We start from the raw sequence: 21,470 nt of genomic DNA on the forward strand, positions 1-21,470 counted from the left end.
GCTGGAAAAAAAAAAAAAAAAAGAACTTGCTGATGTTAGCAATCTTATCCATAATTCTGAAGTCACATATCACTGCTCCACATTTTCTTTTTCTAAACCAAATTCTTTTAATCTTTTCCTGTAAATTAGATTCTTAAGGTTTGGTATCACCACTGACTGGGAGGCAAGAACTCTTCCTTTGATGGAGAGGTTTGGAAAGTGCTGAATAAACAGTTAAATTGATCTTCTCTCTCTCTCCTCTCCCTATTTCTGCAAATTCCATATAATAAATCTGCTGTATAAACATCCCCACAGATGGTGATATTAAATATCCTATGATGTCCTGACAGTGAGCTTTGGATGCTTCTCCTTGCTAGATCTAGTACTGCTACGTCACTTGTGTATATCAGAGGCATGCCAGGTCAGCAAATTGTTGTTGGTTGTCCTGTGACAGCCATTGTAGCCACCCTTCCAGTAAGATCCAAGATAGTGACAGAAAGGCTCCCATGAGAGGGGCTAATGAGCAGGAATAATCCTGAAATTATAATGTGGCCACTGCCTCTGGAGCCAGAGTCAGGAGATGCTTGGCAGAGCCCCACCTCTCTTGCAAAGAGGGTACGATACACTGATTGGTCAAACTGTCAATAGACAGGTTTGGAACTGCCTGCAATAGTATGCAGAGAGGAAAGAAAAGAGAAATCCAATTGCAGATGGATGTCCTTGAATCAGGAATCACCTCAAGAGAGGAATTTCCCACTTCTTGCTGTGGGTTATATGGCTGGGGTCTCACTTTGTCCAGAGAGAAAATTGATCACCTCTTCAAAAGAAAAGAAAAGAAATCCTTCCAACACACAAGTATTTTGTCAGGAAGGCATGGCTGTTTCAGAACACTAAAGTCAGCTGCTCTTCTCTAAATAGGAGCTGCAGTAAAATAGTGAGGGTCAGTTTGTCATTTTTAAGTAAGTTATGAGCCAGAATCCATGACCAATCTTTTTTTTTCTGTATGATACTGTTTATAGTTCATGTCAAATTCTTCAGCTCTGGGCCCCAGATTAGATTATGAATTATATTCTCCTTTTATTCCAAAACAATGAGGTATTGAATCTATATTTGAAATCATATAATTAGGCAGCTGTGAATTTTTATTTTCCTTGTATAGACAGATCCTGTCTTTTATTAAACAGCCTTAATATACATTACAGCTGCCAGTCTTACATATGTTCATATAATTTTTCTCAGTCCCAAACTAGCTTAGACCTTCCTTTCCTTTGCAACTCAGAGGGTTTTATATAATTTCTTTCTCATCCTCCTGACACAATAAAACCTGAGTTTTATTTGACAGCTCTGCATTTCTGTAGCCAGTTTCTTTGTTCCTAAACTCCTTACCAAACTTCTCTGTTGTTCCTCCCCTGCTGATCCATTACTAATCTCAGTACAGATAAACTATTCTTCCTACCAGCTTTCAACTACATTTCTAGATTGGCTTTTTCTCCTCTTTATACAGAGCCAACTTGTGTTGGGCGTATAATGCATAATTGGTATGGGGGTGTATGCACTATATATACATTAGTGGGGCATCTCATTTTCCTGAATATAGCTGACAAATAAAAAATCAGTTTTTACTTGTAGCATCAGGGAACAGATTGCTTATTATGAAATATAATCAGTGTGTGAAGGCATACTTTTACAAATTGTGTTTTCTGGCATCAGTTTGTTTGTATACATTTAAAATTTTGTTTCCAGCAAACTTCACCTGTGCAAATTGGTAATTTCTAAGAAGATAAATGTCAGTTTAGCTCAAAAGTATGCCTCTTCACAGAGCAGAGCATATTTCAGAGGATTCAATGTGACCAAAAAGAATCAGAATGGAATATTCTGCATTATATATAGCATATGCTATGTATAAACTGGATACCCAGCTAAGGCCTTTGACATGATTCTTACATTTCTCATACATATAAATTTTCAATGGGACTTTTTTCTCTGCTGATGGACTTTTGGTTCTTTCTAGCTAGTGCTTGGCATATATTTCAGTTATATTCTGCCATTAAACCGAAGTCAGCAAAAAAAATCCTGTTCTTCTCAATGAGTTTTATATTGCCATTAACCTTTAAAAGTTTAAGTGATGTTTACAGGATGAATGTAAACATGAGCATGCTTCACTGTTTTGGGCCCACAATCCTGCCTAGTTTCTGTATGCAAATTAGTTGTATAAATAAGGGAATGCGTTATTTGGGAGTGAAAATATTCTGACTTGTATGCAGCAGTGAAAGAATTGCATGTGGAATTCAGACGTGCTGCTCACGAACATTTGTTGGGTTGAACTGTATTCCTTGATAAGCTAAAAATCAGATTTAACATGCCTTTATTTTGAAGGTATATGTACAGATGAACTTTCAGAATAAAACACGCTGATTACACATTTGTAAAGCCTGAATTTTGTAAATTAGAAGGGAGGAGATTTGCAGGAAAGAGCTCTTGCTAACGTAAATAAGGAACACCAGCCTGGTACCAGGGGTTTTGCTTTTTGAGTTCCTGTGTGATGCTTAGACATAGCTTCTCTTACATTACACTAGTAATTGGAAAAAATGATATAGTTTGAGTTTCTGTTTCAGACAGAATTTTTGGCAACAGTGCTTCTGGATTCTGAATTTAAGGCAATGAGAGAAAGAATGACTGAAAGGGACAAGACCAGGAGCCATAACAGGTGACAAGAATCACCTTTAAATTGCAGACCCAAACTTCCCATTAAACTAAAGTGGCTGAAAGCCCTTGGTAGCCAAAAAACTCTAACCCCTGCTATTTGTTGCAGTGACTTGGGATTGGATCTGGCTCACCTGCTTTTTACAGTAAAGTGATGCATATCTCATTTCTGCAGTCACATGTGACAGAGCACTGGTAGCTGTCACCCTCATCAACCTGGTGGAGTGGTTTGCCTCTGCTTTGAAGCAGAAGGTGCATATGGGCCTGTAGGAATGCTGCTCCCCTTCTCCAAAACATTAGGAAAGAAGTGTAAATGGATTATCTCCTTGGGCATGGGAAGAAGATGATTGAGCACAGGCATCGGAAGATCCTGGAGCAGCAGCTGTGGTTCTGCTGGTGAGAGAGGTGGGTCTCTCAGTGATGATGGGGCTTTTAAGTTTGTGAATGGTAAGGTATTGGTTAGAAAATTTTTAATAGTAATAAGTCTGTTCAATTGCAATACTTCTGTTCAACAGTAATACTTCAGGTCTACCTACCTACCAGATCTCAGAAGGTCCCGGTCTTGTTTGAGGAAATGACCTGTAGTTTTTGATCAAATCAGTTTCAGATTTTTGCCTTAGCTGTTGGTTTGCCAGCCGAGGCTGGAGTCCTGCTGCTGGATTATCTAGAACATCCCCAAAAAGCACTTAGATCCCAATAACATGGAAGTGAATAGATGTGGCTTTCCCTGTGCTTGCAGTGTGCAGCCTGGAACAAGAGGGGCTCCTGCAGAAGCAGCATGCCCATCATCTTGGGGACATGGCTGGCTCTGTGCTGAGCAGGTGCCCCTGAACTACTCCACCACCCCCTCTGTGGGGACTTGGAGAGCATGCTCATCCTGATTATTTGGGTTAGGCCAGGAAAACCAGATTTCTGCATTGGCAATGGCATGGGATTTCTGTAGCAGTTTGGGAGCACAGGAAGCAGAGAGAGAGATAGCCATTTTATTTTAGGCTTATGCTATACATTGAGATTCATTATACAATTTTTCCCCTAAATTAATACAAAAATAGTAAAAATAGGTTAAAAAAAGCCTAAACGAAAACCCCTGACATCTTGCAAGCCATTTATTTGATGCACAGATTAAGACTTATTGGAGCTTAAATAATCTAGAATTGTTTCTGCCGAACTTTTTTGTTTTGTTATTCCCAAGAATTAAAAAAAGGTAATGACTTGCAGAATGCCAACGACATCAGAACAATTTGTGCCTGAGAAGCGGCTGCCCCAGGCAGGCGCACGTGATGCTGAGGTGCCCTCTCTCCAGGCAGGAAGCTGTGCCAGGACAACAGGGCAAGGGGTGGCATGTCAGGGCATGCCATTCTGCTCCAACCCACGCACCATGGACAGGAATTTGTGTTCAAATGCCCTCCTGGGATACTTTTGTCATCTCTTTCTCAAAAAAACCCAACCAAACAAGAAGTTTGCCACTGTGCTTTCCTGGCAGTGGATGGGTTTCACAAGGGCTTCCTGGGGGCCCACACCCCCCACAATTTGGAGTTAAAGCTTCTCCCTGTTCTCTAATAAGGCTGGGGATGGGGGATAAGGTTGCCCTCCCCACTGCACTGAGCTGGGGTCACTGGGGGTGCCCTGCAGCGATGGTGTAGTGCCTGGCCATGGGTGGAAGATGCTTCCTACCTTTGGGAAAAGGAAGGGGCTGTCCCCCCTCCCCACCTCCTTCTCATCAGACTTGTGTGTACCCCAGAAAGGCTTACTTATTTCACAATGTTTATACGAAAATAAACGACAGGTACTTTTAGTGATAAATGTAGGGATAAAGCCATGGAAGAAATACTTTGTCCCTACATAGCTAAATTGTACAATCTGATTTTTATGGATTAGGATTTTAACATGTGCAAAGGCAGGGGAGGAAAAGGCTCTGGGTAATTCTTTCTAACCAAGAGCTTCCAGAAAGTGGTTTCCTACAGGGCTGGTGCCTTACCACAAAAGCACTGGTTCAGCAAAACCTGCCAGCAGTGCTGCCACAGTGTGAGTATCGTGAGGAACTGTTCCTGCACGGCAGCTGATGCTCTCTGCAGGCTGCACGCTCCGGAAACTCCAGGGCAGGGCTGTGGGATGGGGACAAGGGAAATGGCACCACCACAGCCCCTGGTCTGGCATCCCCAATACCCACAGAGCAGTGCCAGCCCTGCCCCTCCCACATTCCCATCCTGCTGACAGTTCCCAACCATGCCAGAGGAGCTACTGTCACTGCAGTGCACAGCAAACCCAGAGCTGACTCCTACTAACTCAGCTTCCCTTCCCCGTGTCTACCTGAACATGCTGTTTGCTTTCCGAGTTAATGAAATAGGAAAAACCACCACTTTGCTAAGTTTTGAAGTCATCAGATCTTCTCACTTGCTTTGCTGGCTCTCTCTGTTTTTCAGAGAAGCCAGTCTTCCTTCTGGACTCCCCTGATTTCTGCCCAGTCGTGCCAGCACTTAGTTTTGTTTTCCCTTTGAATAAAAATAAAAGTGTTGGCTGATGTGGGATTTCATGGCTCACAGGAGGACAGTCAGCCTAGAAAAAAACATTTAAAAGTACACCTTTCAATTTACAGTACATGTTTTACCTGAATTCAGAGAGCAGATGTGAATCCTCTCGTGACTCAACATAACCTCAGGCCACTTTGGTACTGTATTCCCTCCAGGTTCATGCAGTTGACCATAATAAGTGTATTTGCTTGTCTTTGGAAAAGTTCTTTTTCTTTGACAGACAGGTTTTTCTCAACAATTCCAGCTCTATTTTTAATCTAACTAGAACACTTCCACATTTTTGCTTTGGGCAGAAAATTCTGTCTTCATCAATTAATGTTTATGGCATAGTTATTCCAGCTATAACAAATTTTCTTTATTTTTTTTCTCTAGTTAGAGTAATTGTAAATTGAAAGTGGACTTGTGCTAACACAATATCAGATGTTATATTACAAGGAAACTGGATTGATCTTGAGGGCCATATGCATGTAGGTTGGCTCTTTTTCCCCATGCTTACCCTGTAGTAAAAATATATACTATACACCATACCTTACTTGGGAATACCGTACAATGGGAATTTTCATGTTTGTAAAAGACATACGTGCTCGGTGAGCCATAGTCCTACGTAGTCTTGTTAGCCTTAGCTAAAATTTTCACTGTTAGATTTTAGTCAGTGCCTGACAGTGTATAATACTCTGTTCTACTCACTGCATTTATAAAAAATTGGATAATCTATATTGCAAACAAAACCACAGTGATACCTGGGCTAAAAAGCCACTTAAGAGTATGACAAAAATCTGCTTAAGCCTAGGTAGTCTTCCAAACTGGAGATTCACCAGTAAGGGTAAAATCTCATGCACAGTTAGCCACTGGGAGTGCTTTGGATTGAGAACAAAGCGCTGCATCTGCACCTACTAATCAATCAGTGCAGGGAGGTCCATTGACTTTGGTGAAGGTAATTGCTCCAGAGAAAAAAGTTGAAGGGGAGGAAGGCCAAAGTGGCTTAGCATAGTCTGAAACCTTGAGAACGTGGTTCATGTTGAGGTATTCAAGCTACCTGCAGAGAAGGAGTATTTGGTGCATCCCTCAGACACATCAGGGTTCAGGCCGAAGTCTCACGGACCCGGGCTGAGTGCACCTTGGACACTTCCATGGCTGTACCTTGCCAGTGCTGGAGGTGGGGAACAGAATGACAGCTTGATGTGAAACACAGTGAAAAATGTATGTAAGTTGGTTTTGGCTCTGTTCTGGGTTTTCACTCTTTTGGGGATGCTCCAGTCTCCTGCCTGTCCTATCCCTGTGTAGAGAGGGGCACGGCTCCTCTTCTCTATCCCAGTCTTGGTGGCTAGCAGGAGTTACTGGTTACTGGAGAGGGTAACATGGCATTGAGGGGGAAGTACTGGGAGAGGAATCTGCCCTTAAAAAGACTTTTAGGAATGGGCTGGACAAACATCCTTCAGAAATTATTTAAATGTTGTTGGCTCTGCCCTGGGGGCAAGGGCGTGGACTTCTCACCCTGCCTTCTGTGGACACTCAAGCCTCTTCTGCAGCACTTTGTCACAAGAATGCCTCCACATCCTTTTTCTGACAGGTTTGGAGATAGAGAAGTAATTTTATCCCTGGTTTTATCACTTTTCTTGAAGATCTCTGAAGGCCTCACATGGTGAGATTTAATAAGAGATCTGTGAAACTGCAAGCTTGTCTTTGGACATCTCTTTAAAGATGCTCCTGTCTATGCACTGCAATTAGATGTGAGGAAGTTTATGGTAACTATCTTGGAGTCTGGTGTTTGCAAGTGAATAGCATGAGGGATAGCAGAGGTGTAAAATCAGTGTTTGCCATGTATTCCTCTCGGCAGTGTACAACCAGCCTCTTTGACACATCCCATTTCCAAGTGTCACACAAGTCAGTAGATTACTGCAGAGAAATTGCAATTCCTCTGGAACTCTCAGCTAATTTGCTAATGCCCTCAGAAGTTTAAAAGCCACTGCAGCTGCCTGTTGAACAGCCAGGGGACAGGGTGACTGGTATTTAAACAACATACTGACAATCACAGAAAATCTACAGTGAAGTATATTTAAGGAATATTTTTTTGGCTGGAAAAAATAGCCCCAAGCCTGAGTCTAAAGAAACAGGGGAAACATCTTTTTCCTAGCCTTACATTCATTTGGCTGTCTTCAAGGTGTCCGCCTCTGTTCTGCCAAGGCTGAAGTTGTTGTTACAGCTTCCCAGCTGCTACCGAAGCAACTGTTGTTTACTTAAGCAAAGAGCCTGTGCATTCCTGGGCACAGCTTCCTCTCTTCTGGTCAGGGAAAGGACTTATCCCGGGGAAAATAAATGTTGCCAGCTGCTCTGCTGAGTTGTTTTGCTAGTGAGAATGTAATATTTTGCTTCAGGGCAAAATATCTGATTATCTTATTTTCTGCTGGGAAGGATGCTTTAGAAATATCTCTTTGAATTCTTTGAAATATCTCTTGAAAATTAATATTCAGTAGGTGGCATTGCAGGTTTTGTACAGGGCATTTGGGGGCCACTGGGATTTGGAAGCTAAAGAGATGTTTCACGCAATGAACCACATCCTGGGTTTGTGACCACAGACGTCCTAGTGACTGTACAGGTACCACAGGCAGCCTCCCGAGCCACGGTGCTCCCAGTGCTCCAAGCCCCATGGCTCTTGCAATACCCCTCCCCACCAGATTCTGTCACTGAAGCAAACTCTGTGCCAAATGCTGAAAACTTTTCAAGTACTCTTAGTTTCCAGATGAGCTGCAAAAGGGAGACTGGTTGGAATACATTCATGTTGCACCAAAAAGCAACAGTCCATATGAAACCACCCAGCACACCAGCCAGCTTCCTGCTACTGGGTTTCCACAGGCAATGTATGGTCAGAATACTCTTAGCAAAATGTACAGAATTGGCTTACATATCCCCACAAGGGTTCAACCACATGATAAAACCTTACAGTAATGAGCCCGTTACTCTTAAGGGTGGAGGGGGCAGAGGAGGGAAGAGATGCTGCTTTATCTGTTTTACTCCACATCACAGATGCTGACAGAATTATTGATTTAGAACTCACGGCTCCAAAAAGACTCGGTAATGTAATCTTTTTAAGTTGTTGGTTTTGGTGGGGTTTTTTTGGGTTGTTTTTTTTTTTTCTCTCTCACACATGATGTTTTCAACAGACCCCTTAGATATGGGCTCTTTGGGGACATTGATAAACTTGCTGCTGCTAAACCACAGTCCCAACCTTCAGTTTGTTCCACACAACTGTTACTGTCTCCTGGAAGAGCCCATAGCTGCAAGGTCTATTGCTTTACAGGTACTCTAGGAAGATTGAGGGATTAAGTCATACATTATGTAAAACTACCCACTAATCCTCTTAGTGTGCATTACCAGTGAATGGCCTGAAATAGGCTCTCAATAAAAGAGCTCTAACATTCACTTTCTTGGTGACATTTTAGTATTTGAGGTTTGTATCATGGATTTTGGTGCTGAAATATTCAGTACACCATCTTCTGTCTGCTGCTAGATCCACTCATGTCTTAGTAGAGTGCTAACAAAATTACAGTTGGTAAAGCAGATTACATGTTTAACTAGTAGCGAGACATGTATAAAATAGAATTATATATTTTTTAGAGTGACAGAGTCACATGGATATTTTTTTGTTCTTTTTTTTTTTTTGTTCTTTTTTTGTTTTTATAAGAAAAAGAAACAGCTATAAAACCATGATTAAAAATGTTACAAGGGATGATTTCAATTTTAAAATAATGATACTTTTAGAAAAAAAAAAGTGATTCATAACATAAAGGTGCTTGGAAAGCACTTGGTTGCTGTGTACTGCCTTCTTTCCCAGTACAGTTTGCTATCTTTTATATAGTCTTGCATAAATGTTTAGATTAGGGGAGAAAAGAAATATTAAATGTGATGGCAAAGACTTATAAGAGCTGACTCACTGACTTGAGTTATTGCTGTGCAGAAAGTTTGTAAAGCCTTTACATCCAGCAAACATTTAGTGCTACTTCAGCCTTGACAGTTGACCTTTCAACATGATTTGGTTTAGCCACAATAATTGCAGCATCTGCAGTACAGGCGATACAGATGACTGCTTAAGAACCCAACTTCTTCCATTAGATCTTACTTCATGCATCTAAAATTTAACCTTTCTTTGCATGGGTGTGCAAATTCTCCCATATAACCTGTTATAGGAACTGAGCAAGGTACAATACCCCGGCTCTTTTTATTTATTTTTTTAAATTTATTTTTAATTTCTCCCATAATTTTGAATATTCCTGGATTTAGCTTAAAAGAAGGAGGGGAAAACCTCCAATCTTTCTGTACCCACACATTTAGTCAGTACTGGTTTCTTTTTTTTTTTCCTCAGTAAGACCTAGTGTAAAAAAGCAACCAACAAATCAAGTTAGACTGTTGTAATTTGGTCAACCACTCGGGTGCTATCCATATCCACCATTTCAACACACTCTATTTCCTCACGGTTTTCAGGATTCTTCTTCTCTTTCCTCTTCTTCTTGGAAGGTGGCAGGAAAGTCAGTATCACAGGTAAAATGGCAAAGCAGTGAAAGAAGGTGACTAATGCTATTAAAAACAAGCACCTGAACAGTGTACGGGTCAGATTTGAAGGCACAGCTGCAAGAGGAATCAGACCAACAATATAGCAGAGGTAGCTCTGCAAAATAGCTACCCCATGCACTTCCAGGGCATTTTTCACCCATTTAGTTCTTGTGAACTCTTTGCCCAGGACAAAGGTTGATAACAGTGGAGCACAGTTGTCAATTGTATAATTAATTCCGTAAATTAAGCACAACACAGAAATACAATCTAGTTCCACTTTCCACAAGGTCATAAAACCTATAACTCCGAATTCAACCGAGGCAACAGTTAGAGTGAGCCAGACATTGATCAGAGAGTCTGCCACCAGGAATGCAGAGAAGAAGAGCAGAAATAAAGCACTAATGCAGGAGTTTTGTAAGGGGGCTCCCACTGAAGAGGCATAACGATCCATGTACACAAATGATGGATTGAAAACTATGAATTTCACCTTGGAGGTGAGAGAGAGCTTCCTCAGGGTCTCCAGGAGGTCATAAAGTTCTTCCCTCTTGGTTTCCATTGTCTTGGCCACCAAGAACATCCTGGAGGCCACAACATCAACTTCATTGTTGTATTTCTTGGAAAATATGATATCCTCTGAAAAATGGGCAAACTGAGGGGTCTTCAGGAAGGAGTTCCTCAACATATCAGTGAAATTCTTCTTCGGCAATCCAGTAGATATGTTGAGTTTCCTAAGGTAATTTAAGTAGCTTTCGAACCAAGATATCCTCACAAAGCCCTTGGTGTACTCCAACACGTCCTCCTGGACACTGGTGTTCCAGTACTCGATTGACTCATAGATGTAGAACCCAATGACCGGGCTGTAGTTGCTGAAATACTTCTGCTGGGCAGTTGTGTACTCGATGGTCCGAGTCGCAGTCGCTACGATGTTGCTCAGGTCTGACCCCTCACTGACCTGCAGGTAGCCCATTAAGGCAAAGGAAATATAAACAAGGTAAAAGAGAACTACAAAAGGCTTGACATAAGTGTTTGTTATCCAGTCACAATAATAGCGTTTCAGGAACCACACCAAAAGATGACTCTCGTAAGTGTTCGTTTCCTCTGAATCATCTGTGTCCTCACTGAATCTGGCTGTCAGAAGAAACCTATACCATGCAGGCTTCTCTTGCAATACCTCTGGCTTTGGTACCTTTCTGCAGAAGATACTATGCTGGTAGTTGTTTTCTATGTAGCCAGTAAACACCAGGCTGGAACCATAAAAGGAGAGTACATAGAGGTAGTTGAAGAAAATTGCAATACAGGAATTGCAGCAGAAAATCCTGGCTGCTTCAATGTTAGTGAAGGGACTGGCACCTATTCCAAAAGTGACCAGGTACATGGCAGTGGTGAGAGAAAACGAGAGCATGGAGTCTGCAAATACAGCTGCAGTTCTGTCTTTAACATGTTGGTCTTCTCTAGTTTTTCTCCAGGAGGACAACATTTCAAAAGTCCCATACAACCCATGACCTACAATAGAGAACAAAGGTGGTGTTTAATGTATTCAAATCCTGAATTACACAGAAAAAAGTCATGTCGACACGCTAAAGGGCTCAAAGGAGACACAGCTGGATGCTACCAGTGCTTGAAGGAAATGTCCTGCAGAAGAGAGAAATTATTATAGAGGTGTAAATCACAGGAGCGTGTTTGCTACCTGCCTAGCAAACCTTACTGCCAGAGCTTGAGGAGAGTTCTGCACTGCTGGCACAGGATTCATGGGTTAAAGAAACAGGATTTTTTTACTCTGCTTGGGTGTTTAGTTTCATTATTTCCGAGTGCCTGTGGTGGAAGATGCTTTCAAATTAGTTTTTCCTGGTGATGGTAACTGACCTGTGGTGAAAACAAAGAAATACGACCTTGAAGTGCCTATGCTGGAAGCAGAGCATTAGTTGGCTGCATTGTAGAAAATCTGTAAAAAATGAAAATTCCACATAAACTGAAAATGATCAATTAAATCAGTTACTGATTTCTCCACTTCTTGTACAAATTTTCCATCAGGAAAAAGAAATCCTAGAAATGAAACAGACAAATAAAAGAACAAATAAATTTTAGAGAAGGAGAGTGGTAAAACTGATATGGAGCTGCTTAAGGCATGGTTGTTCTTTATATATCTGAGAGCTTATAAAACCAAATACAGCCCTATATTTCTTGTAATGCCTACATTTTGTAATGTATTTAATTGACTCTTAAAATGGATATACCATTCACAAAAGGAATGACCTAAAATCCTGTGTTTAACCCCCAAGTGCAGGTAAGTCAGGAAAAGTACATGCTTTTATTTTAATCCCTGGCTGGTAATCTTCCTCTTACAGTTTCTATGTTGTGAAGATGCATTTGGAGGACACAGACCTCTGCTCTCTGGTAGTGATCCTGAGCTGGGAATGCAGCCACTGACCATCTACCAGGTGAGAGGAGCTGAAGTCAATGTAGTTTGACGATTTACACAGAAATAAACAGAAGGTAGTCTTTGTATCACACCTAAAATGTGACATGGTAATATTTTTCTCATAATAATTCATTATAATGTTCATCTTTACTTAAGAGATCTTTTCCATATAATCCCAGCCTCTTTGCTGCCTTTTAATTCCTCTCCTCCTTATTCTTTCGCTGAGTTTGCCGTCACTTTTCTGCTTCTCTGGTCTGCTCTTGGATTATCTCCAGAAATTCCCAAAAGTCAGTCCACTGTGTTGTGCTCTTACCCATCTTCTCTGATAGTATTAGATAAAATGATCAGTGCTAAATTAGTTGCTGATAACACTGAAGTGCAATCACTGAACTTTTGAAGATGATGCTCCAGTCAGGAAGGTCAAGGTAATTCACAGATCTCTCTTAGAATTTCAGACTGTCTGCAGAGTACCAAAATTGCTGTATCAGCTCTGTTCTCTCCACCTGTAGACAATTATCACTTTTGCTACAAGGGCTATAAATACCAGTCCATAAAACCCAAGCAAATGAGGTATTTTGAAGAACTGGAATACCACAAGATATATTAGGGATGTTGGAATTAGATGATCTTGAAGGTCCCTTCCAGCCCAAACCATTCTATGACGCTGTGAGTCTATAACCATGTTAATTCTTAAATGCCTTATACAGGCTAAATATTTAATTAACTTGACAAAATAACCCTTTTGTGGTCAGCACCTTTTACTGTAGGGGCAGTTGTTGCTGATTCACTCTACCCTTCTTGAAATCTGTATTTTGACAGATGGCAGAGCTGGTCACTCTGTTATGCTGAAAAGAATAGTTATGGAGTATTTTATAAAGAAGTCACAATACAGAGCTCAATAAGATGAGATAATAGCAAAGCTGGTGTATCTCCTTATCACCTGGTGTTTAGTGTAACAAAGTTCACACTCTCATGTATATCAGATATTTTACCTACTTTGTTATTTAGAGTCATGGCATGGACCTCAAATGTCCAATTTGTAGCAGTATTACAGACCTGGCTTTGGCATTCATCTTAATTTTCCCCAACAGTGTTTTACAGCTGCTTTCAGAGGCCAGGTCAAGACTGTCAATTTGATAACTAGCACTGTGTCCCCTCTTAAAGCTAATAGGGAATACTGGAACTCCCCAGACATAAAATCAAGCAAAAAGCACAATCAGTGACTGGCACCCTGTTGCTAATTATGCTTCAAATAGTTATGTTCTAGGCTCAGTAGGGAAAGCTATTAAGCTTGCTTTTAGTGTGTTCTTTGTAAAGACAGACTGACCTTTATTTAAAAGTAACTGATCACTTGCCAAAGTAGGGAGTGAGAGGTTTAATCCATTTATGGCTCCCATGAGTCTTGCAGACAGGCTCGTCTGCGAATTTCACATGGCATCATATGCATTAGCATTGAGTGAGCAAAACAGAATAAAATGAGGTCATTGAATATTACAAATTACTTCCATCATAAGCTTTAGCTATAGCATGTTTTTGAAAAAAAAAAAAATCAGCATTAATAGGCTCTTGCCTAAAAATACTCAAATAGCCATATTAATTTGAGGAACCTTTGACTGTGCAATGAGAGAAGGAAATTAGAGCTAGTTAAATATGATGCTGAACATGACGTTTTAACTGGTATAAGGCTTTGGATGATGCCTGATAACATGACTTCTGATACCACATTCCTTCTTTAAGCAGAAAAGATAAAACCACAATTTGCTCTTACATAATCTTCAAGACTACCCTAAAATGGAATCTGATTTAGAGAACTGCTCAAGTAAATGCATGAAGAGGCGTCACCACATCTGCTCCACAAAGTCAAGAGAAAAATATTTGGATACTTTCCTATTTTAGGATAGGTTCCTTTTGTTGTTTGCTACACAATCTGTGTACTAAGAGCTGGTATTTTCCTTCAATTTTACAGTTTGTGATTTCTCTGTCCATTTATACAATAGCTACAGAATTATCATTTACATTGAGAGGACATGCCTAAAGTTGCAGAATTTTGCACCAGTGGCACTCCTGACCTGATCCAGTTTCCTCAAAAAAAAAATTAGGCCCAAACTCAAGCACAAATTAGGCTTGGCAGTCAACAAATTAGCTGTATTTAGCTAGGATGGGATTTATCTAACCTAATTTACTTCTAAATACTGACTGTAAACACAACTTGAGTAACAATCTCCAACACTCTAACTCGCTGATGTTCATATAAGTCTAGCCCACAGAGACTAGGGTGATATCTCCATGGAAGCATTTTGAGAGAATTTCTCTCACTTCTCTGTCATTTCAGAGTTTTCATTTTTTGCATCCCTAATCAATTTGCACCAATTACCTCTATTTCTCTCACTGTTGCTACATCTACTCCATGTAATATTAGTGCGACAAAGGGAATTTTTTCCTTTTAAATAAATTCTGTAATTGCTTCAACTGATTTTCCCTTTTTAATAGAGATTTAGCCACAGATCTGTAATCATTTAGAGCAACTTGTTCATTATTCACGGTCATTCAGTAAATAATAAATATGAACTCAAACAGCTAATGGGCTACTGGAGATCTTTTCCTGCTGACATTTGCTGTTATGATTCACCGGTCGTGCCCTACAGTCAGGCTGTACAATCATGAGCTAACAAGAAGTACACAGAAAGATGGGAGTTTTTTAAGAAAAAGAGGTTCAGGGTCAAAGGAAAATGTTAAAGGGATAGGAGAAAGGTATTGGACAAATGGGAATCAAACTTTTTTTTCTTATTCTCTTTTTCTGCTGCTTTGCATTTAGGAGATACTCCTACCATATGTTGGAGGACTGAGAACAGACATTCTGACTTCTGTAGTCAAAGAAAATGAAGAAGAAAATTATTGTTAATGTTGAGGATCTCCACAGGTTTTTCAGCCTGAGATGGACTACCTTTAATTTTAGAACATGATAATAATAGTAATACTACCAATAAACTAAATAAATTAGGTCTAGATTAAATACAGCACTTTTATGAGTAGCCTGAAAATGCTATAAAAAGTTTCATTTTTCTCCTTCAGAAACAAGTCTTGCAATTACACATGCTCTGCAAAATCAATGCAGAACATACATCAGAAAAAAAGCACTTGTAGGAAGTTGTGAAAGCGAAAGCAAAATTTTATCTTCCTTAAGATTATTGAATCATTATCCTCATTTTAAAATACTATTTATGTGCAGGCACTGAAACAGTTCTTTCTAGTACCATTTTCAAAGCTCAAAAAAGAAATGCATCCTTTCCCCTGTTAAGTGGTTGCTCAAGCAAGGGGCCTTCATGAATTGGCACGGGCAGCCCAGGCTTAGTGTTGGCTTTGCTCCTGACTGCAAACGGTGAGACCAAAGCAGAGGGAGCAGAAGGGATTTAAGCAGCCCTAGAGCCTGTGAGAGGGCAGCAAAGTGACCTTCTGGTCACTGGAGTCACAAACCAGTTCTCTATTTGCTTGGCTTAATTGCTTACCTGAAGCAAGGGCTCCTGCATGCTTTTGTAAAACAGGTGAGGAATATGTTCAATTGTGCACTAAAATCATGTGAAGTTTTCATCTTATTGTGGTAATATGAGGCTTGGATATCCAAACAGACTTCTTCCATCAGAGAAATAAAGGGGAATGACTGAGAAAGAGGTTTTTGGTTCTTCTTTTTGCACTTTTACCCATCTATGAAAGTAGAGAATAATAGTACACTGTGGGTCTCATCTTTTTTGTCCTTATTGTTTTGAAGGTTGTATGTCTCTGTATGTGTTTGACACTTGAGTAAAAGCTCTCTGAGTAAAATGCCACTTACAGGTTGTGAAGTTCCAAACTTCTGTGAGGAAGGTAGCATTTCAGGGCTAATAGATTTTATTAATCCCATTTTAATGCAGAGGTACACAAAACACTAATAACAACAGATCTGCCCCTCAAGGAGGCCAAGTACTGTACCAGGATGTATGGTGCCCATTAACAGCCACAATAAACACCAATAAAGCATCAAATTGTCTTCCAGAGGGATCAGACGTCACTAATGGCAAAGCTGGCCTATAGGGTGTTTCTCCCTTCTCAGGCATTACTTCTCCTCTCCTATTGTATTAGTATTAGTAGCCACATGGTTACTAATTCACCTGTTTTAGTCTACACTGGACTAAAGGAATGGTGGGGATCAGAAAGTAGCCTTTTTTTTTTTTTTGAAGGTTACTTTTGAAACAAAACATTTTCCTGATGCTGATGTCACAAAAGACTGTCTGAAATGGGTAATGACTCATGGTAGGATATATGGGAGCCTTGTAAACTGGGTGGCTGAAAATTTGAAATGGAAGTATGCTCTGATGGCATTTTGGAGGCTAAGTGAGGATTTTGATTTAAGGTTTTTGCTTGCACTGTAATGGCTGCATCCCTGTAAAACTATCAGTTCAGCTGGACAAGTGTTGTCCCACTCAGGTTGATTTAAGCCTGAAATCACCCTACTGAATTGGAGCACTTGTCTGCAAAAGGAATTTAGTGTCCTGTGAAAAGGGGTGTGAATGTACAGAGGGCAAACTATGTTGCACCAGCTTTCTTTGTGGGTATCTGTGAAGCACAGCTTGATTCACATTCAAAGTGGAGTGAAATATCATCTGCAGAGACAAACACCAGATGAATTAACATGAAATAACTAGGATGCTGTAAATTCATATCCCAGCTTGCTGCCAACGCAGGCAAGGTCTCAAGAACTGCTCTTGTGTGCAAAAATAGTACATAGGAGATCAGAATCATATCACAGGAATTGCCCTTTCCAAAACGGTACCTGCAATAACATATGATATAATGAAGGTGCAATGAATTTTCCTAGCTGACAGTATTAAAAATAACAATGTACACTGCTCGACTCTAGAACTGCTTTCTACAGTAATGTCAACAAAGAGGCTGAGATAATTTCCCCCTGCTGACTTATTTTTTTCCAGCTAGATCAGTGATCTCATCTCCCATCTTCTGACAAGCCAAGTGAAACCACTAATCCAGACTCCCTTTGTCACAGGAGCTGCAATCAACCAGTTGTTGACTAAATACCTGGCCTGCCTCATGTGGCCTCTCCCAGCAGGCTCGATTTCAGCCTGGACCATATAGCAGGCTCAAACTGTTACTGAATGTGACAGGCAGAGCAAGAATGTTTGCATCCAGCTGAAGAAAACATCTGGCTCCATACCCTGTTCTCACTAAAACAATAAAATACTACAGCTGAACAAGATCCTTCAGCACGCAGACAGAATCAGCACCAAGCCTAATTTATACAACACTTTTCACTGAGTGGATAACAATTTACTGGCAAGGGTTGAGCTGACCAGCTATACCATCATTAGCACGCTGTTGTAACAAACCCTAAGCAATGTCCAACTTTGTGGTCCATAAATGGTGCAATAGATGAATGTAAAACATAAATGGTTTTGCTGCATGAATGTCAGACGTGAAGGAGGGGGTGTATTGCTGAACATCCCACAGTGCAGACTTGTCTGTCCCAAACATTTGTGCTGAGCTGAGAAATGCACTGCAAATCCTACTTGCTTTTCCTACACTTGTCTGTTTGTGGGAGCCCAGTTCACAGTGTAGAGTAAAATCCTGGAGAATACTAACATCCTGTAAGGTACTCATCTAAACAACTGTGTTTCCAGGCAGCAGTGTTCGTCTCAGGGAAATTGTGACTAGGGGACTGCAGGCTCTGGACAGCTGAGTGGTGTTAATGCATCCTTTTTGGTAAAGTAATTGAAGTCCCAGCCACACAAATGCCTGACCTCAGGCTGACCTGATTTCATACCTCCAAGCACGGGTTCAAAGGCCAAGTAAGCCTGAATGCTATGTGCAGGCATGGAACATGGATTCAGGACACATGAAGAGCAACATGGGATGGGATGTACTGGTATAAACATAGGCTGTATGTATTGCAGTGGTTTATTCACCTCCTGTCCCTACATGTCAGTATTGTACCTGCATTACAGGTATGACAACACACCTCAAAAACATGGTAACGGTACTGTTGGGTAGATTCAGTATTTGCAGTTATTGCTTTAAAGGATACTAAATTTTACACATATTATCACCTAAGATGTACTATGGCTGCAGGTACTAACATCTGACTTGGGATCTTCCCAAAGGAGAAACATACTGAAATTAGGTAGGTGAGCCTGTTAGGTATCTAGGCATGAAACCATTTGATCAGTCTCTGGTTTGATTATTTGATTATTAGCCATTCACCCTCAAGTGTCAGGCTGATCTCTCCAACCGTGTTTACAACAGCACTGGCCATCCCAGTCAGAAAGCCCCATCCATGCCCAAGTACTCCTCAACTTACTACCAGCATCAAAAACACAGTATCTTGGTGCATGCACACCAGATAAAAATCTGCCTCAGTCTCTGGAGAGAGAGCTGTGTTTTGTGCTGTATCTACTTGGCAACAAAGTAAGAGAAACCAAAATGTTTAATAATATGCTCTCAGAATCTGCTGTGTTTCACAGCTGTGGGCGGCTGTGCCCACAGAAATGCACTGTGAAGAGAAAGTGTCCCCGTGCAGCACACGCTGGCTTGGTTGGTGTGTGCAGAGAAGACGTCTTCAACTGGCGCTCAGTGCTTCACACTGGGAGACCACAATGATATTTTCAGTCATAGATCCTGCTGAAAGACTCTCTGGGCCATTAAGCCTGCACTCAAATTGCTTAATGCACAGTCAGGAAAGTGGAGTGTGTCTGGAAATCCAGCACAAGGTTGAGGCCTCATTTAGGTCTTGTGCAGCCTATTCCCCCAAGCACAAAAGGGGAGTAGGCTCCTCATAAGACTCGTGTGGATCTGCTGCACCAGAGTAATTTAGATCCCAGTCTTCTGGCAATGAATGTCTGCCATAATATCCTACATTTTTAAACTGAGCTTTTGGAAATGGAGCACTCAGTCAACTCTTTGCTGTCCTGTGAAACTGTCTGTTTTGGTCAGGTGTAGCCCTTTCTGACCTGTACTAAAAAGCACACATTTGCACAAAGCAGGCACGGACAAAATGAAATCATCCCCTTGGTCTCACCCTAAACTGTGGGGACACAGTCAGCAATGCTTGGGGTATGTGGTGCACACCAACTATAAACTCCCCAGTACTATTTTTTATCATGGCAAACAAACAACAAGGAGCCAATATTTTCACAACCTAATTTTAAAACTATGATCACATATTACACACACACACACACACACACACACATATATAAACTATGATGACATATAACTATTGAAATGAAAATCATTCTACATATAAATCTCTATCTCTGAAGAAATACATACACATACACAAGAAACACATAAACATTCTATCTATTTAATTTTTCTATCTATTTAAGGGGAAAAGAAACAAAGAGAATGAGAAGTATTTTAATTAAGTAAAATTAAACAATGCTTTGGTATTCATAGTCCTAAACTTCACCACAATCCCTAATCAGCAATGGTGGTAACGTGGTTTACTACTTTTTATTTTTGGAGTATTTTAGAGCTATTTACTAATTTAAAAAAACATACTATTTAATATAGCATTTTCAAATTATTTTTTTAAAGTATACCAAATTCTGTTTAAATTAACAGCCTCCTACTGTAATGATTATACACGCAATTCAGCACTTACATGGCAAATCCTGAACAGACCCATTGATTTCATTAAATAAAGTTATCGTTTTAGGTTTTGGGAAAATGATGGATGTTTTTCTTGTATCACCCTTTTTTACTTTTGAAACAATGTAATATTTGAGATTTTTTTGTTACAGTGATAGCAAGAATGTCATATAAACACATTTTAAAAAAGAGATACATTTGAGAGAAAGTTTGAGTGGCTCTTGTATTTTGATAAGCAAACTACGTTATAGTTCAAAATCTACTTTTATATATAAAGAGAACATTTATTCCACTTAAAAATGAGTAAAGGGTTGTTTTGGCATTTAAATAGCAGGCTGTCAGCTCTGTTTAAATGTGTCACTTGCTATCCTATGTATTCACAAAAGACCTGGCAAAAGTTAAAAGTCATATTTCTTTCAGTGCAACAGAAGGAGCTGTGCGTTAGCAAAATTTGGTTTTAGCTGCTGGAATATTTATGTCTGCATGGTTTGCTCATCTACTGACTCCCCAGACCTGTTGCAGATCTGAACCAAAAGCATTTGAGCCACACCTGTGCCATATGTGCAAGTCTGTGCTTCTGGAACAAACACCAGGGAGCACCTGACTCTGTCTGGCCTCCAAAGAGTCTCCCTGCCCCAAAAACCTCCCAGGAACGCCTCTTCATCCTCTTTAGCTCAGAAACACCAGAAAATCTCCCAGGAAGCAGAGTGCCCTGCCTAAGCTGTTTTCTGAAGAGAGAAGGAGGATGACAAGAGGAGGAGGGCAGGGGTCTGCTCACCACTGCTGCTGGCAGGGGGTGCAGACCCCAGGGTGTGTGGGGAGCCAGGACCAGCCTGTGCACCAGGGGAGCTGTACAGGATGGGAGAGTGCCATGCCAGGACAGTAAAGGAATGAAGGTATGGCTGGCAAGATGAATTTCCCCGTGGTGCACGTAGTTCAAACCTCACTAGCTGAGGAGGTGGTTACATGTGGAGTTAGTCTGTTAAGAAACACGGACTCGTCTCACATATGACATGCTATGACTCATATCAGCAGACAAAATTGAAAACTGATTTTCATCACTAAGTGATTTTTGGACAGATTTTATGCATGCTGTGGAAAGGAAGTACTTAAAAGTGAGAGCCTCCTGCAATCACCCATGCTAGGTTAATGTTTACCATGTTACAGAACAGCCAAGGGACATACAGCAAACCTCCTGAAGATGGAGTAAGACATAGTGGGTACATTTGGGGCAAACATGTTTTAAATCTGCTTTAAATTTCTAAGGTTAAAATATCATTTGCTTCTAGGATTGCTGTCCCAGTGGTACATGGACCAGTGGAATATGAACTTGTTTACCACTCTTCAAGTTTCTCCCTTTCTGGTGAGAAAGTTACAACTGCAACATCTCAGGCATACACTTAAATTCTCCTGTTTTAGTGATGTTTGTCACTACTCTTACTCATAATATATAGATCAACCATATGTGAAACACAATGTTCAGAAAGTTGCAAAAATTCAGTTAAAGCACATCCAACCTACTATTTTTACTGATTAAAAAAAAAGAGAGGTTTGGAACTCAACTTGGGCTTTTCACAAAGCATCCAGACTTATTCCAATTTATTTAATCCACCTCTGGATCCTCTGCCATAGTTTTCATGACCTGAAAATGA

At 40.5% G+C, this 21,470-nt stretch overlaps 1 protein-coding gene across 1 annotated transcript in view; it reads right to left on the bottom strand.

Moving 5' to 3' along the window:
* Positions 1–9,019: 9,019 nt before the first annotated feature.
* The window catches only part of PTCHD1 (patched domain containing 1), a 33,544-nt gene continuing 21,093 nt past the window's right edge, over positions 9,020–21,470 (bottom strand). Inside the window, exon 3 of the mRNA XM_053936649.1 lies at positions 9,020–11,264. Within this exon, the coding sequence (XP_053792624.1) occupies positions 9,610–11,264 (1,655 nt within the window). The 3' untranslated portion in view covers positions 9,020–9,609. The remainder of the gene's footprint in view (positions 11,265–21,470) is intronic.

This window comes from Vidua chalybeata, chromosome 2 (genome assembly GCF_026979565.1).
Source record: "Vidua chalybeata isolate OUT-0048 chromosome 2, bVidCha1 merged haplotype, whole genome shotgun sequence".
Taxonomy (NCBI): Eukaryota; Metazoa; Chordata; class Aves; order Passeriformes; family Viduidae; genus Vidua; species Vidua chalybeata.